The sequence below is a fragment of the Pangasianodon hypophthalmus genome, chromosome 20 (genome assembly GCF_027358585.1).
Source record: "Pangasianodon hypophthalmus isolate fPanHyp1 chromosome 20, fPanHyp1.pri, whole genome shotgun sequence".
NCBI classification, from domain to species: domain Eukaryota; kingdom Metazoa; phylum Chordata; class Actinopteri; order Siluriformes; family Pangasiidae; genus Pangasianodon; species Pangasianodon hypophthalmus.
Genome location: NC_069729.1, coordinates 12,898,022 through 12,915,023, shown reverse-complemented (window position 1 = coordinate 12,915,023; position 17,002 = coordinate 12,898,022). Strand labels below are relative to the sequence as shown.

The 17,002-nt window shown below is 37.1% G+C and overlaps 1 protein-coding gene across 14 annotated transcripts in view; it reads right to left on the bottom strand.

Moving 5' to 3' along the window:
- The window catches only part of atp2b2 (ATPase plasma membrane Ca2+ transporting 2), a 169,501-nt gene that overhangs the window by 26,137 nt on the left and 126,362 nt on the right, over positions 1-17,002 (bottom strand). For 9 of the 14 annotated variants that reach the window (XM_026932428.3, XM_026932426.3, XM_026932430.3 and 6 more), the window contains 5 exons: positions 14,912-15,004; positions 8,896-8,937; positions 5,654-5,818; positions 4,974-5,188; positions 4,554-4,796 (listed from right to left, as the gene is read on the bottom strand). In XM_026932428.3, coding sequence (XP_026788229.1) covers positions 4,554-4,796; positions 4,974-5,188; positions 5,654-5,818; positions 8,896-8,937; positions 14,912-15,004 — 758 coding nt within the window. The remainder of the gene's footprint in view (positions 1-4,553; positions 4,797-4,973; positions 5,189-5,653; positions 5,819-8,895; positions 8,938-14,911; positions 15,005-17,002) is intronic. The other 5 variants (XM_053226920.1, XM_034314114.2, XM_053226921.1 and 2 more) reach the window with 2 other exon arrangements.

The following is a 17,002-nucleotide window of genomic DNA, read 5'->3' as shown; positions in this document are numbered from 1 at the left end:
GTTCCAGAGACCTACCCGTAAGGTCATCATAAGTCAACAGAAAGTCAAAAGCTCTTAACACCAAGCACATACCTGATATTGGCTCAATAGCACGGTAATGGAACATTTGGATGCACAACTTGACCTAAAGAACCGCCCTATTTAAAAACACAAGGTGTCCGCATAGATACACCTAGTCCACAATCAAAAATTTATGGGGTGCAGTCAGAGTGACACCAGGGTTTCAGCTGATCTCTCAAGTCAGAGGTCACTGGCTGGGGCAACTCGAGATCAACAGACCAGGAAGTTTATTGCATCCAACGCACACTACAGATCAGAGTATCAGTGTGCATGATCTCCAACCCTTACAGTATCTCCAATGCCAAAAGGCCGTTGAACCTTCAACTGAATTCCCAGTAGTAATGTGAATCTATTTACATATTACGTAACAACGGTAGCTTATTGGTTAAAGTTATGCATTAATGACTTGACGGTTGCAAGCTGAAATACTAGAACCACAAGAGGGCCACTGCCAGGGAGCCTGCTCAACCACATGCCTGTACTGTAACACAGAAAAGCACTGCGTTACTTGATGGTTATCTGCAGGCCTTTCACATTATATATGTTAATTACAATGGACAGCAAGCAAATTATCTGGAATATTTGTGCAAAACAAAAACTGGAAAACTGGCAACTGGAATACAATGGAGGTCTAAAACATACACAGATTTTACTTGCCATCGTCTATGACAGGGAGTCCAGTCCTATCCGCAAAGAGCCAGTGTGGTTAGAGATTTTCATTCCAACCAAGCAGGAGCCACACCTGCTAGTCAATTGAAGGCCAAGATGAACAGATTAAACAGGTGGAATAAGGTGTAGCTCCTGCTTGGTTGGACTGGAGACTGGACACCCCTGATCTGTGAGAGATTGTATGGTCTTGTATAGTGAATAGCTAAGTTCGTGATTACTAAGATTGTTGTTTTTTTTTCTTTATTTCCTTTAATGAGGTTAGCTATCCATTTTCCACATTCATTACTATATTCAAAGTTTTCATGGCTTCATCTTTCTAGCATTTTTTTAATAAGTCCACTGTATTGGAATTCGAGTTTTCTCAACGAAGTTTCACTTGTTACCTAGGGTTATCTGCTATTCTCTAAACCTTTAATTTTCTGTAATTACTTGGATTTACTTTTTGGTCTATTTCTTTTTCTTATAGGATGAGTAAGATATTACTTTCACTCTTAGTACATCTATCAGAAAAGGTTTCTGCAGAATCATTTATTTCAAGGAAGGATGCCTATCTTCTGTTGATATAGCTATCAAATTTCTGCTGATTAAAAAAAAAGTCAATGTGGGAGTATCAGCAGTGAGCTGCTAAGTAGAATGTGAATTCATCAGTAGTTGGCTGTTTTAGGCCAATTTTAAGACATGCATTTTTTTATTATTTCTGCGGACTGCCAGCTCAGTGTGTTGTATGATTTAGTCGTTCTGTCTACAAATGGGTTAATGATTATATTAAAGTCACCACCAATGATAACTGGCAAATCAGAAGGGTGGGGAAGATGTATGCAGAAAGTATAGAATAAGGAAGGGTCATCAGTGTTTGGGCAGTTATAGCACTGTTGCTGATGGAGATATTTATTATAATGAATCAGCCTTCATGGTCTGTGGCAGTGGTATTGTGTATGAATTAGACTGTTTTATTTATTAGGACAGACACACCTCTTTGTTTGGTATTATAATGGGGAACTGCAAATGGTGCATAAAAGGAGCACTGGCTGCTGGGTGAAGAGCAGGGCATGTACTGATTACATAATGTCACATTAAAACATTATAAAAAAGAGGTAGCCAAAAAGCTTTTGCTGACTGCAGGCTGAATTAAGCATGCAGTTGAAATGATATAAATATCAAAGTATTCCTTTTGTGTGGTTTTTCAAAGCTTTCTCATCTCTCTGTTTCTCACCAGAGATGTGTTATGTAAGTCATGCTACCCTGCTGCGAGGGCGACTCTGAAAGATCTGCTTTCCAGCCTCTCTACTGTCTCGATCCAAGGGAATTAGACATAGGGCACAACGTATAGAAAATCATATCATAACTGCATTTAACGCCTTTTTTTAATAGCTAAAATGTATTCTGTACTGCACCTGTAGTTATGCATCACAGATGGATGGAAAGAGGTTGGAGTACAGACACACAGATAAATGCATAAAGAACACAGAACTGATCATTTGAGACATGCAAAAGCAGTGTCAAATCTCTTTTAATGAACCAGTCTCACAAAATTATTATATGAACAAAACACAAAGGATAATCTGAAATAGGAAACCATTGAACAAAAAACCCTTCTGTTGTAGCAAACCTCAGTCTCCCATGACAAAATATGCAATTCTAAATTGCAAAGCAGATGGCTGGAAAGTGATGATTCCAATTAGCACTGGTTGGTGTGAGGGCTGCTATGTGCAGGCCATCTCCCATGTTAACAAGACTTTCTGTGTGTCTGGAGCAAAAGTTACAACCACTCCTACATTTTACTGCTTGAAGCTTTTTCTAATTTAGAACACATTTCATATCGATTTTCTAATGCGATTCTGATAAGGATTAATTAACGTGCAGCTTAATTTGCAATACATCAAGGGATAGTGGTTCAAATTATCCATTTCATTTTAGCATCGGTTTTTGGGCCTGCTGGAATTCAACCATTTTTGCCCTATTAAGAGAGTATTAAACATCCTGCTGTGGTGCAGCTGGGAGATTTAACACTGCACAATGTGTCAGTTCTTATCAGGCCACGAAGTATGAGATATAAAAGTTAAAAATTATTATCTAATTTATGAGAACTATATTTCTATAGTTCTATATATATATATCACTATATTTTATAATTGGATTCTTTATTTACTTAAGATTAAGTAAATCTTGCTGATATTACATTTTCATATCACAGTAATTTGTCTACCTTTAATTGAGAGTTTACAACTTGATCACAATATTATATGAAATAGCCGCTGTATTTTGAAAAAAATTCGGCAAACTCATCCTGTTAACAGAATTATAGGAATGACGTCCCTGAAGACACTCCTTCGAATTTGTCCAAAATAAGGAACCTTAGAAGACACCTAAACTTATACTGCCTTGGGACAAAAACATTGCCCAAAAAATACTACCTACCTATGCACCTTTCAGCAAAAATGAAACACAGGTCATCCGACGTGTCCACGAGAATGATATAATAATGATATAATGAATAGATTTTTAGTTATTTGGATCAATTTAAAGAATCAAATTAGAGAATCATTTATTATTAAATTGATAAATCTAGCTATACTATACAGACTTTATATTTATCACTACTAATATAAAAATTGATCATTCAGATTACAGTGAATGTCTTCTGGAGTGACTCTGAAAAACATTCTAGATAGTATATCAAGAAAAAAAAACAGCTTTGGTGAGATTCTTATTTCAATTTTATAGTTTGTTACTTCTGGCAAAACAGTTAACATCTTTTTGATGACTCATCCCGTACTGCTCTCGGGTTCATCCAGTTAACGCTCTCTAGAACATTTATGCCCCGCCCCTGACCTCTAACCAGGGGCAGGTATTGTTTTTGGCTGTGTGTCTATTCACTTTTTGATTTTGTGCAAATTGTCAGTTTTGTGACAGAACCTTTTCAGAGGAGGTTTTCACCAACTTGGTTCTGTTCAAGGCTGGAATGTCACTACCTCAGACTGATTGAGAACTTGACTCCATCTTTATACACCATCTGGACTACCATTCAGACATATCAGATGCCTCCTGGTGACAACCCTGCAGCTCTCTCAGTCAACCTTGGCACAAACATGTACGGCATAACTCCAAAAACTCACTGCAATGGACAGACGTGGGTGAAGGCGGCAGTGAGAAATCCTCCTCAGTTGAAAAAAAAAATCTCTTGTAAATCTCTTCACTCCATATTTAGCTAGTTCACTAAACTACGGTCAAGTCTGTTTAGAGTCAGCAGGGATGCGGCATATCTCGAACACTAGTGACTGTTGTGTAAATCAGTTAAAAAGGGTTTTTTTGCACTGCATTCACCAGCTTTTCTCAGAAACAGAGCTGCATTTATAGTATAAAATAGTTAGTCTATCATTCAGATAAGTTTTATTTTGTCTTGTTTTTTATTATTTCATCTTATAAAGTGCAGTAACGGCTGAAAACAAAAGGGATTCACTTTAATAAGACTAACAAATGCAAAGGCATGTTTTCCTTAATTCTTGTCAGAAACAGGGGCAGTTACTGGAAAATCTAAATTAGTGTTGAACATGTGACAAACAAGTGTAATTACATCATACAATATAACAGCCAATCATGTTCCAATATGCAAATGCATGCAACATAAGGATTGGGCTGGGATGCATAGGCATGAAGGCATCTCCAATGTGTACAGTGAATCTGGATTTCTAGATAAAAGTGTAGGTGTTTCTGTGCCTACAGATTGTGTAACTGCCAAATGAGTTAATTTATCATTGTCTTTAGAACATGTTTTGGTTGATTGTAAGACTTTTCACAAGTAGAAGGACAGACTCGTATCTTACCAGAATTTTCGTAGTATAAGCACTGTTGATGGATATGGCATTGACCAGAACGTCGAGAGTTTTTGGCGGGATTGAACTCGGGTCCGGGATGGTTTTATAATGAACATCGCCAACGTACAGCTGCACCGCTGTCATCCTGTTAGTGGTCAAAGTGCCTGTTTTATCCGAGCAGATAGCAGTAGCATTGCCCATGGTCTCGCAAGCATCCAGATGGCGCACCAAGTTATTGTCCTTCATCATTTTCTACAAGAATGCAATGGCACAGAAATTCAATTTCAGAGGACAAAAGCAAAATAGAGCTTTTTGCATAAAAAATACATAAAATTATAAATTATAAAAATTACTAACCATATAATGCCAACATAAACTATGCATATACCAAAGCACTGGCAGAAATCTGTAAACAAATGCATGTTATACCTTGACAGAGTAGGCCAAAGAGATAGTGACAGCTAGTGGCAGGCCTTCAGGAACAGCCACCACCAGCACTGTGACGCCAATGATGAAGAATTTCACAAAATACTGAATATAAATCGGAGTGCACTCGGGGAGCCAGGGCCTCTTCTGGAGCACAAAGTTGTCAATGGCAAAGTAGAGCACCAGGATGATGACCGTGATGGCAGACATCACCAAACCTGAGCAATCAACACATCGTGTTTTGTGAGAACAATCAGCTAATACTTAATTAGTTGTTAGCATGGATCAAAAATACAACTTACAAATTACGTATCTTGTTCATAAGTCCAAAAAAGCAGTAAGGACAACACTAATTGCTGGGAGATCACAAAAATCAACTCTGTGTTAGGACTTCTTGTGTATTACCATTTGAATATTATCAGCATATGATTTTGCAACAATTTATTAAAAAAAATAAAGTCAGTAGAATATTCAGAAATATTGATAGGTTGTTTTATAGAAGCGTTTCCTCATCAGAAGCGTTTCCACTGTATTCTTGAATATTAGGTAAAATATAGCTGTGGTATGTTATGATAATTAATAGCTGGTGAAATATAATGACTTTTAGATCCTACCATGGAGTTAAGCAGGTCACTAAAAAAGAAGCAACCAATTTCATCCTATCTGTAAAACGTAAAAGGCACCTGCTTTGCCGATCTGCACAGCCAGCTTTGTCAGCTTGCCCTGTAGCACAGACTTCTCTTTTTTTGACACGTTGGATTTTTTTTTCTCCTTGTCATCGGCTTCTCCGCCCTCGGCACTTTTCAGTGGCTGCATTTCCATCGCTGCTGCTCCATCCTGCTTCTTCACTGTAATAATCAGAGGGGATGAAACATCACTGCGAAGGTCAGACTGATCTCAGAACCGCTGAGTCACAGCTTTCGATTATTATAACCAGCGCATGTTGCTTACTGCAGCCAGTTACAGACAGCATGGACCAGACTTAAATAAGTAATGCAGACCATAATTCAGATATTTGCTCATTTTTCATTTTTTGGATAAAAAAAACCATTTCAATTAAAATAGTACAATCAGAACTGAAAACATTTTGATTAATTTGCTAAATAAATAAAGATTTAATCTAATTATGAAACTGAAGATTTTAATTTAAATGAAAATAATATGATCAAACTTTCAGTTTTAATTTAAATGCAAATTAAAATAACGATTCAAAGGGGGAAAAAAAGTTCATCGAGTTTTCCCCGTGGTTATTCAGCCAAGGCATGATTTGTGTCTGATGTTTCTAAAATTTTGTGCTGTAGCTATGAAGAAAATGTACCTAATGATAGTCTATCTTACCCAAAAAATGTTCCATACATACACGCACATATGCCTCAAAACTCTTTTCAGTTAGGTAAAGTAAGGCAAAAGATTATACTACATTTATTTATGTAAAAGATTTGGGATGGCACAGTATTCCATTACTTGCTTCCATTAGCCTCATCACCCCAAAGGCAAAAACACAGGCATCAAACATGTCTTGGCTGACTGACTATAATTAGGCAAAGTGAATACTGAGTTCATTTGTTTTGTTGCCAAACCATTCCTTTAAGAATATGTCAGTACCTGTGGTAATATAAATAATGCTCATATGGGCTACATGTCAGGCAATACAAGAAACAACTTTTAATCAAATATGACACTGACAGCTCAAGATTCAGATCAGACAACTTGAAAGATTGTGAAAAGGGCCTCTGAAAGCAAGACTCATTGGGAAGCAAATTTCACAAGGTGACTTTAGTTGAGTATAGAAATGCATAGGTAAAAAAAAAAAAAAAACACTAAACTGAAGGTCAGTCAATCCCCAAAAGCAGGAAATGGGTTACCAGGTCCTATCCTAATAATACACTCTTTGAAAGTCTGAGAAAGTGAATGTAACCTTTAAACTCACTTAATATACATTATATTGGCCAAAGTTTTGTGGCTCCCTGATCATCACACCCATATGTGCTGAACATCCCATTCCAGATTTACTTCCCCTGTGCTGTTATAATAACCTCCACTCTTCTGGGAAGGCTTTCCACTAGATTTTGGAGCGTGGCTGTGGGGATTAGTGCTCATTCAGTTACAAGAGCATTGGTGAGGTTGGGCACTGATGTTGGGCGAGAAGGCCTGGCACATGGTCAGTGCTCCAGTTCATTCCGAAGGTGTTCAGTGGGGTTGAAGTCAGGGCTCTGTGCAGGACACTCAAGTTCTTCCACTTCAACCTTATCAAACCATGTCTTTATGGACCTCACTTTGTGCAGTTGCATTGTCAAGTTGGAAGATGTTTGGGGAAGGCCTCATAGTTCCGGTGAAGTGAAATCTTAGTGCTACAGTATACAAAGATATTCTAGATAATTCTGTGCTTCCTTTTTTTCAGGCAACAGCCTTCAGAAGGCACACATTTGACTGTGATCATCAGGTGTCCACAAACTTTTGACCATATAGTGTAAATAAACTCTTTGAGGTTAATATTTTCATTGTTTTTACCTGTGGTGAACAAATATTCGTGTACAGTACATTTTCCTCTTACAGTGTATGCCATTGGAAAACATCACTATATTAAAGAAAATCTGCTACAGTTTCAGAAAAATCAGAAACTACAAACATAAAACATGAAATTCTTTAAAAAATGCCTTTCACTCAAAAGAGAAGTATGTATGAACTATCTACGCTAACCTCATTTTCAATATGTTCTGCACAAAATGTCCCTACGACTGTCCTGCACTTGTAATAAGGCCTTATAATATGGCAATATCTCTTTAATGGCTCTATGCTGGGCAAGGATTTTGCTTCATAAAGCAACAATTCAACTAAAAAATGAAATGCACACAGCATTTCCTTATTTGAAATGTAGTCGATCAGCCAAGACATGTTTGGTGTCTGAAGTATGCTTCTTTAGTTTTCTATGAGAGTGACAGACTTTTGTACTAGAATAATTGCATTTCCACATCAACTCACCATAAAAGGCAGTGCCTCGCTACTACCATAAAATGTCTGTATAAAACATTTATTAATATACAAAACTTATCGGAACTACTGTCTATGTAATTAAATGGATAATGTCATAAGAAAGTCTGTTTGAGATTATGGAACAAGATTTTACAAGTGAGGGAATGCTAATTTAGGAATTAATTTAATATATGAATCCTTACTTGGTAGCAAAGTTGTCTTTGTATCACCAGTGTCGAACTAAAATAAGCTTCAGACACCAACATATTTTGGCTTACAGCATACATAAGGGGAAATGTGTGAATTGGTTTTTTTATATATATTACCGTTATATATATTACGGTATTATATATATTACCGTTTTGGCCAAATGGCTTCGTGCTTCACTTCGGATACAAGTATCTGCCAAATGTGAATGTAATGTGTCGAAGTGCCCTGATGGCAATCATAAAGAGGTTTATATATGCATAAACTTTATAGTCACCATTATTTTCAGGACTCTGTTAAAACCAACTGTATATTCCATACCTTCTTCTGTTTTCCTATATACAAATATTTCATTTCTCTTTCATAGTACCTAGTTATTCAGACACTTGGCTTGCTTAGACAGATCACCACATATTGATTTAGCTTCCATTCAGAAGGATAGTATTTCCACAACTATTTGTTTACCCATAGTCTCAAAACCAGGAAACATGTCCCGGACATCTTTATAACTACAGGGAAGTTCTAGAATAATATCTAGAATATTTTCAGACAGAGTGAGACAAAAATCTGATCATCGAGATAATCAAGTGATTCTGACACACGCTGAAGAAGCAGCAGACAGAATGAGTAGCGACAACACTGAAAACACATGTCTGATTAATGGGCGGCACCAACAACGGCAGTGGGTCGGAATAAAAAAGAGGAAATAAACCAGGTGTGAGAGCTCAAAGTGAAAGTAGGTTACCTTTGGTCTGGTTGTTCTCCATATTTCCATCCTGCATTTTACCTACGATGGAGACATACGAGACACGGAACAAAAATAACAGAGAGCAGACAATAAAACATCCATCACAGGGACGCAACAGTGAAATCAAAATAAAAAAGGAAGACAGAAGATGAACATTTCGTCAACATCTCAGTGACAGTAACATACATAACACACAGTTGTATCATAATGATGTATTGAAGCACAGTGTGGGATTTTTGCGTGACGGCTCTGCCATGTGGCGTTCAAAAGTCATTCAAAAATATTCAATTAAAAAATGAAAAAACTTCAATTAAAAAGTAAAATTAAAAAATATTAATTAAAAAAATAATGCGCCAAAGTATAAGCACCAACTATTCTGCTTTAGGGCTAAACTTGTGTTCATTTGCAGAAGCTGTCTAGTAGTGCTTTTCCACCGACATGGAGCCACTGCCTGAATCAAAACCAATTCAAGTGTGATGAATCTCAGCTGACAATAAATAAATAAATGAATAAATCCAATGCTACATTTGGTCACCCTGAATAGACCCTGTTCCACTGGCTGAAATCACCCACATGGTAAACTACACTGCTTATACAAAGGTCATGCAGAGTCACACAGCGGTCATATACACTAATATACATCGATAAACATGTTTAAAGAATACTGTTGACCAAATAAAATAAATTAACATCACAAAAACTGTGTAATCTGTAAGCCAATAGTGTGAGGAACAAAAAATTTACTGGCAACCTTGTCAATATTAACAAAAAATCCTTTAAAACCAATAGCTGAGTAGTATAATGAGTTGTCTGTTTATTATTTTCTAGAGCAATAAATACATAGTAGTCTGGCAACTCAGACTTTCATGTGGTGTAACTGTCTGAAGTGCTGATCTGGCTCAAGGAAATGCGAGTTTAAATCCAGACAAAACCATTGCTGGGACTCAAAGATCGCACAATTAACCAAGCACTCAGGGCGAGGAGGCCATTCCTCTCATCCTGTCCATCAGAGTCCATCAGACTAAACTATTATCCAGATAGGGCAGTTTATCAGCGAGAGGCAGTTTATCAGTGAGCGGCACAAAGGAGAATCCTAAAAGGATTTCCCAGATCATTTCCCAGGTCATTTTTGTGTGAAGACTTAGCTAGTAAAACTGGGTATTAGGTACACCAATCTGGAAACATTAACTGATAATTCAATATATAGATCTATAATATATCTTTGTGCTGTTTAGACATGATTTGTTAAACACATTTTCAAAGCCAGAAGGAAAAACCTCCTCAGTGTGCACTAGGAAAAATTTCTCTGATTGGTTTCTTGAACCAGAACCGGCTCTGTGTCGGTGAAAAGGAGAAATAAGTACCAGTTTCATAGGTATTCATATAAAAATGTGGGAATAATATTATGTAGTTCTCAGATTTTTAGTGGCAGAGAAAAAAGTTTAGTAACTTTAAGTCTTAAGGGTTTAAGGTTTAGTACCTTCTTTGTCTTTTCACCACAGAATATCTGAATTTTGTCTTAAAAGCAGAGCTTTTTGACACTTTGTACGAAAGTTGTTCCAAGTTCTCATTCCTGATTTGGCGTTATACATGGACATGTACTGTTCCATTATGACCAAGAGTTTAACACTGAAAAATCAACTGCACAGGAAAAGCTATTCAGATATTCCATAGACATATAAAACACGCAAACATTACAACCATGAGGGACAGAGCAACAGTACACGACCACACAGGACATGCAGGAGAGACGGACAAGAGGATGGGCATGCAACACCACGAATGGAGGGAGACTAAACACTAAAAACGTTCAGGAACGGAAGAGGAAAATAAGAGTGTACAAACCAAACAATTTAAACTTAAGTACTAACAGCCCTATGGCTAGTTTATTTCATTAGCTTGTTCTGTTCTGATCTTGGGTGAATGTCTCAAATGTTAGTCATATCTAGTTCCTATTCTTCTTCAATGTCAGCCATTTTATGAACTGTCCCAATGCTAGAACCCTCATATTCACCGGAAGTATTAATATGGTGGAGTTTCAGTAAAAGTACAACTACCCATAATGCACTGTGAGCATATGTTAAATGTATTTACTTAGAAATGGCATGGTTGAAAAATGTAGTATTTGTAGCACAAATGATTGTGTAATGAATTTAAACTTTCTGTAACATACAGTTAGAGGTTATATTCATTGGCATTCCTATGCTCACTGCAAACAAAGTACTGGAAGGTTTGATTCAGTACCAAAGGTTCCAGTTCACAGAAAATTTTTGGTACCTGCTCAAGACTGGGCATGTGAACTGGATGGGGTGGAGCTACTAGCACTGTTTGGAACTGATTGGTTATGAGTACTGTGTCACACAACATGTGAGATCATATAAACAGACAATTAGTTTGTTCGTGTTGTCGAAAGTAACACTGTTCTGTTTTATTTTGTAAACAGTTGACAGTTGTGCAGTGCAAGCTCGATGAATTGTACATCATAAACACAGCCAAAATGAACAAAATACTTCAGTTTTCTGATTATATAAGATGCCAACTTCGCTGAGGTTTTGAGTGTGTTGCTTCTGTCCTTATAATTCTATTGTTTCAGAGACTTTTCAATAATTTGTTGAACTTACAATGTTTTTAACTTTTTTGTTGTTGTTGTTATGAATGGTGTCTCTCAAGCTAGCAAAAGAATAAACTAGAATCCAAAGTTCTTTCGGCTCCTGACCTACTTGTCCTTCAAAATTTGCACAAAGAAGTCATTTTTCTGAAGCTTAAATCTTTCAATGCACATGGAAGTCTAATACCTGGATCAGATCAAATCCCTGTCTCTGAACACACTGCAGAATGGGGGTGGGAGATATGACAAAGATATATCAGGACACTTGATGCTTTCACAATACAGTATTAACCATACTGACAATACGTTCAGAAAAGTTATTGTGACATAATCACAATATTGATATCAATCACTGCGACTGTAAGAAATGATAGCATCCAATTCAAGGAGAATAATGTATCAGGCAATCATAAGGACAATACTAATGAATTTCTAATATTATAACAGTCGATTACAGTCAATGGTAGTAGACGAATCTTGTTCAGATACCTGTTATAGTTTACCACAAGGACTTGTGCTTTTGCACTTTTTTCAAATTTTGCAGAGTGATGGGCAGCCTGGGTTTACAAGGCCAGAGCTTAGGTTAAATTTCATCAACCAATCTCAATCCTTATCATGTGACATTTCCACTAGCCTCTTCTTCTTTTCTAGCAACATACTGTTTAACATAAAATATCAGCAATACTTATACAGGCTAATAGTCTAGCAATATCTCGTTACCTAAACACAGCCAGCTAGTTAACTTAGCTAATGTCATATCATGTGAATGTGATACGATCATACGATCAAATTTCAGAGTGAAGTGGAACATTCGGGCTGGGCTAATGTAGAAAGGAGGGATATGGTTTTATACATTGGGATTTGATTGGCTTGAGAAAATGAAACATGGAGTCAGATCTAGATATCAGCCTGCAGTCAGTCAATGAGGAGTGAGAGGTATGGAGTTAATTTTGTGCCAAAAGTTTCAAATAAAATAAAATCCTCAAGCAAAATATTAATTATCAAAATGTAAGAAACATATTGCAAATGCAAGTATTGAGAATCAAATCAAAATAAAATTTTCAAAAACATTACTTCTGATTCATGCTCTCATTTTGCTTTAATTTTCTATTTGAGGATTTTTCTGTTGTTTTTTTTTTTTTTTTTTTTGCTTCTGGAATCACTCTTCGGCCTCTGTAATCTTCTTTTGCTTCTGCAACCTTTTTTTGCTTCTGACTTTTTACAAGGGTCTTAGAAGATGGCATTCACCTTAAAACTCTATTGGTCAACTGATTTTGGAGTGGGAGGTGCTCTGAAAGTTAGCCACGCCCACCCCATTACAGGTGGTGTGTCCTCTGACATGGCGGAACGAACAGAGCCGAGTGCTCAGCAGCAGGGAAACTGTATTGTAGCTCCATTTTAAAGATGACAAATAATAATATGAGTAGCTACTGAATTGTTTGTAGATGCATTCGCACGTACTTCTTTATCATACAAGTGTCTTCATTCCATCCACAGTTGAGTAGCAGTTTAAAAAGATGACTAGGTGACGAGACTGAAGCTGGCTTCTTATTCACCAGCTTCTTATTCTGATTATTTTTATCGAATTTCTGCCTAATTCCTATATTATTATCTCCCCATTATGAAAATGTTTTAAAAATCTGATAATTCTGCATGAAATTAAACATAATATACTGTACTTTCATAATGCTTAATATGAAGAAATTTATTAGAATCTTTGGTCCTATTTATTAGAATCTAAATTTATTAGAATCTTTCTATTATTAGAATTTTTTTTTTTAAATAATGGCCCTGTGAACTTTTGTTAATATTGAGATAATGGTGCAGGAATTAGGCAGGAAGTGCAATTTGTCTGCATCCAATAGTCTCAAATGCCATGTTCACAGGCCCATTATTAAAAAAATCCTACTAACAATTCTTCATACTGAGTATTTCTACAATATAATACACATATTTTCATATGAAAATGTCAGAGTTTTGGGAACGAGGATATAATGGTGTAGGAATCTGTATGTGATATTAGTGCGCTTCATGATGCCATCTACAGGCACAAAATCATAAGACTTGGACCTTTTAAGGTGAAACGGAAAATCCAAATAAGAAGCCAGTTTCAGCCTTGTCACCTAGCTAACGTTAGCTCTTTAAACTGATACTCACCTGGATGGGATGAAGACACTTGTATGATAAAGACATATGTGTGAATTGAAAACAATTCAGTAGCTACTCAAATTATTAACTACAGTACAGTTTCGCTGCTGCCGAGCACTCGGCCCTGTCCGTTCTGCCATGTCAGAGAGGACGTTTGCCGTTAATGGAGTGGGCGTTGCCAACTTTCAAAGCACCTCCCTCTCTAAAATCAGTTGAACAATAGAGATACTGTAGAAGGTGAATGGCGTCTTCTAAGACCCCCATAAAAATGTGCCAAAAGTCAGAAGCAAAAAAAAAAAAGACTGCAGAAGCAAAATAAAGCTTCCAGAAGCAGAAGAGTGATTCCATAAGCAAACAAAAAAAAGTCAGAAAATCTGCAAATAGACAAAAGCTAAGCAAAATGAGTGTGAAGCAGAAGTAATGTTTTTTTTTTTTGATTCTCATTACTTGCATTTGCAATATATTTCAATATGTTGATAATTAATATTTAGCTTGTGGATTTTATTATTATTATAGTTTCAAACTTCTGGTACAAAATGAAGTGCACATAGTCAGTATTACAGCCAAGCTGACTCAGCATTTTCTGTTCAATGTCAGCTAGGTGTTGGGGAAGGACAGGTGACACATGAAATGATATGATTAGTCATTTTTAGACCCTTTTGTGTATGTGAACACTGAGGTGAAAAATCTGAGGCCATTTAGTAAGAGGCAAAACTGAGGCAAAGGCATGATTACTGACAAAGAAGAATTTTGTCTTTCAAGTGATTGATACAGATAAATGCGCAATGTAGCCAAGGACGAGGTAACAAGATTTAACAGTTTTGATTTCATGTAGCTGTCAAGCTCTGGCCATGTTGACCCATACTTGTCACTCAGCAAATTCAGTCAAGCTGCATTTTCTGTAGATGAATAAATTAAAAAGGACTCTTAGTCTAAGTCTTGCCCCACAAGCCTGCAGCAGAATCGACTCATCTACTTGAATTTGTTTCATAATCATATTTCATATTTGTTTCATATTCAGCTTGCTGCTAGAGTTCCTCCTCTACTGTGACACTTGTATTCAGATATCTATCACTACACAAAAAAAGGAGAAGTATTATAAAGAAGGAACAAAAGGAGGAGTTCACAAACTCAGGGTGGCATGCAGCAGGACGGCTATCTGCAAAAGACGTAAGTCATGGAAAAAAAAGAGAAAAAAGGAGGAGACAAATAGAGAGATGAAGCCATAAAGGAGCGACAGAGGTCTTCTCAACCTACCATTGACTAGGGTGGCATTACCAGGGGCATTTGCACCTGCAGCACCATCGGTGGCTATAGTTGCGATGGGGTGGGAGGAGGGATGGGAGCAGTCTAGCGAGTACCAAATGGCAAAAAAATAAATAAATAAATAACAGTGAACAAAAATAACATGGTTAAGAGTGTCGTAACCACGATTTAGTACAGTTCTAATATGCAGCTTTCAAATGAACAGAGAGTCTAAGGTAGGGGTCGTCAGTCTTATCCGCAAAGAGCTGGGGCAGCTAGAGGCTTTCACTGCAACCAAGCAGGAGCCACACCTGATTCCCTCGTTTAATCAGTTCGTCTTAGCGTCCAATCAGCTAGCAAGCGTGCCTCCTGTTTGGCTGCGATGAAAGCCTGCAGACACGCCGGCTCTTTGCGGATAAGACTGAAGCCTCCTGGTCAAAGGGAATGGCTTCGTCAATGAGCAACACATTCAAAACACAACATAAGACACGTCACATATAATCACATATGGGCAGACACGAAACAAAACTGAAGCACAGAACAACATCATGATCGATGGCACAGAAACGTGAGGATTGACCAGATTTCAGAGACCAGACCAGTGTCAGCTTGATAAACACTACAATTTGTCGTCTATTTTTGATGAAAATTCGAGTACGTATTCCACACGCAAGAAGATACACGCGAAGTGATTAATGTTATTCAATGACCACCTGCCATACATCATGTTATACAATCACATTCCATTGATTATTGACAGTTCATAAAACTTTAATCAAGAGGCTTTTGTGGTTTTTATGATAACTCCGGTCAGCTCCAGAATTATTGGCACCCTTGTTATAGATGGGTAACAGTGATTATGAAAAATGTCTTTGTGGTTAAGTAGCTTAAGCTCACACTGAAAATATGAGGGAAAAATGAACCTTTAATTAAAGTAGTTCATTCTAAGAAAATAAAAACCCTTCATTTTTTAACAAAACCATGTGTCACAATTATTGGCACCCCTAGAATTTCTTTTTAACAAAATGCAAATCATACATGCTCCCGTTATATTTTACTGTTTTAAGTTCCCCTGAGTATTTACAAACACTTAATTCTTCATCCATGGCCACCTGGTTCACTGCGCTTTAAATATGAGGTGACACAGAGGCCAAATTTTGGGTCTGTTTTGCAGCCAGTAGTCCAGGGGCTCTTGAGAAGACTTCTGGCATCATGAATTTTGCCAAGTACCAGAATATTATATTCCAAAACCTGGCTGCCTCTACGAGAAAGTCAAGACTCTGACATTATGGGATTTTTTTTTTTTAAAAAAAAGATAATGACCTAAATATGCATTCACATTAACCCAGAAATATATGCAGGACACGAAATCAACATTTTGCAATGAACAGTCTCTAGATTTAAACTCTAAAGAAAACCTGAAGGACAATCCACACGCAAAAACAGCAGAATATAAAAGAGATTAAAATGTTCTACATGGAGGAGCATCCAAGATCACTCTATAAGTTTTTACAAGAAAAGGCTCATTACAGGAAAAGCCTCAGTGCTGTTATTCTCTCCAGGATCAGATTCACCAAAGATTAATTGCAAGGAAAACTACACTACTTTAGGGAAATGTATGCATTAAAATAAAACAGTACAGCATTCCCAAATGTATCAATACATGTGCTATTTATGTTCAGCGAATTTTATGAAGGGTGCCAATAATTCTGTTGTTGACGGTACATATTTATATAAGCCACGCAACTACAGCAGCATGGCTGCAGCATCAAAAGGCTCTACAAGATTCACCTAGGAATCTGGATAAACTTCTGGTGCTACTCAAAGCACCAAAAGCACAGGTAAATCAAACTCCTAAAATAAATCAAGCCACTAAGTTGATCTATGCTCTACACAGATTTGATTAAGATTTGGTCAACCCATTGCTCAGCAGGTCTATGCAGGCATATGGATGGGATGCATCTGTGGACTTAAAAAGATGCAGTGGGCAAGCTTTTCTTTTTAAGTAGAGAATTGCTGTGATCGAAGCTGGGCTGAGGATGGGGAAAGGGTATTAAAAGGATTAAGGGGTAACTTCTTTATTCCTGGGGTAAAGTGGGGTCC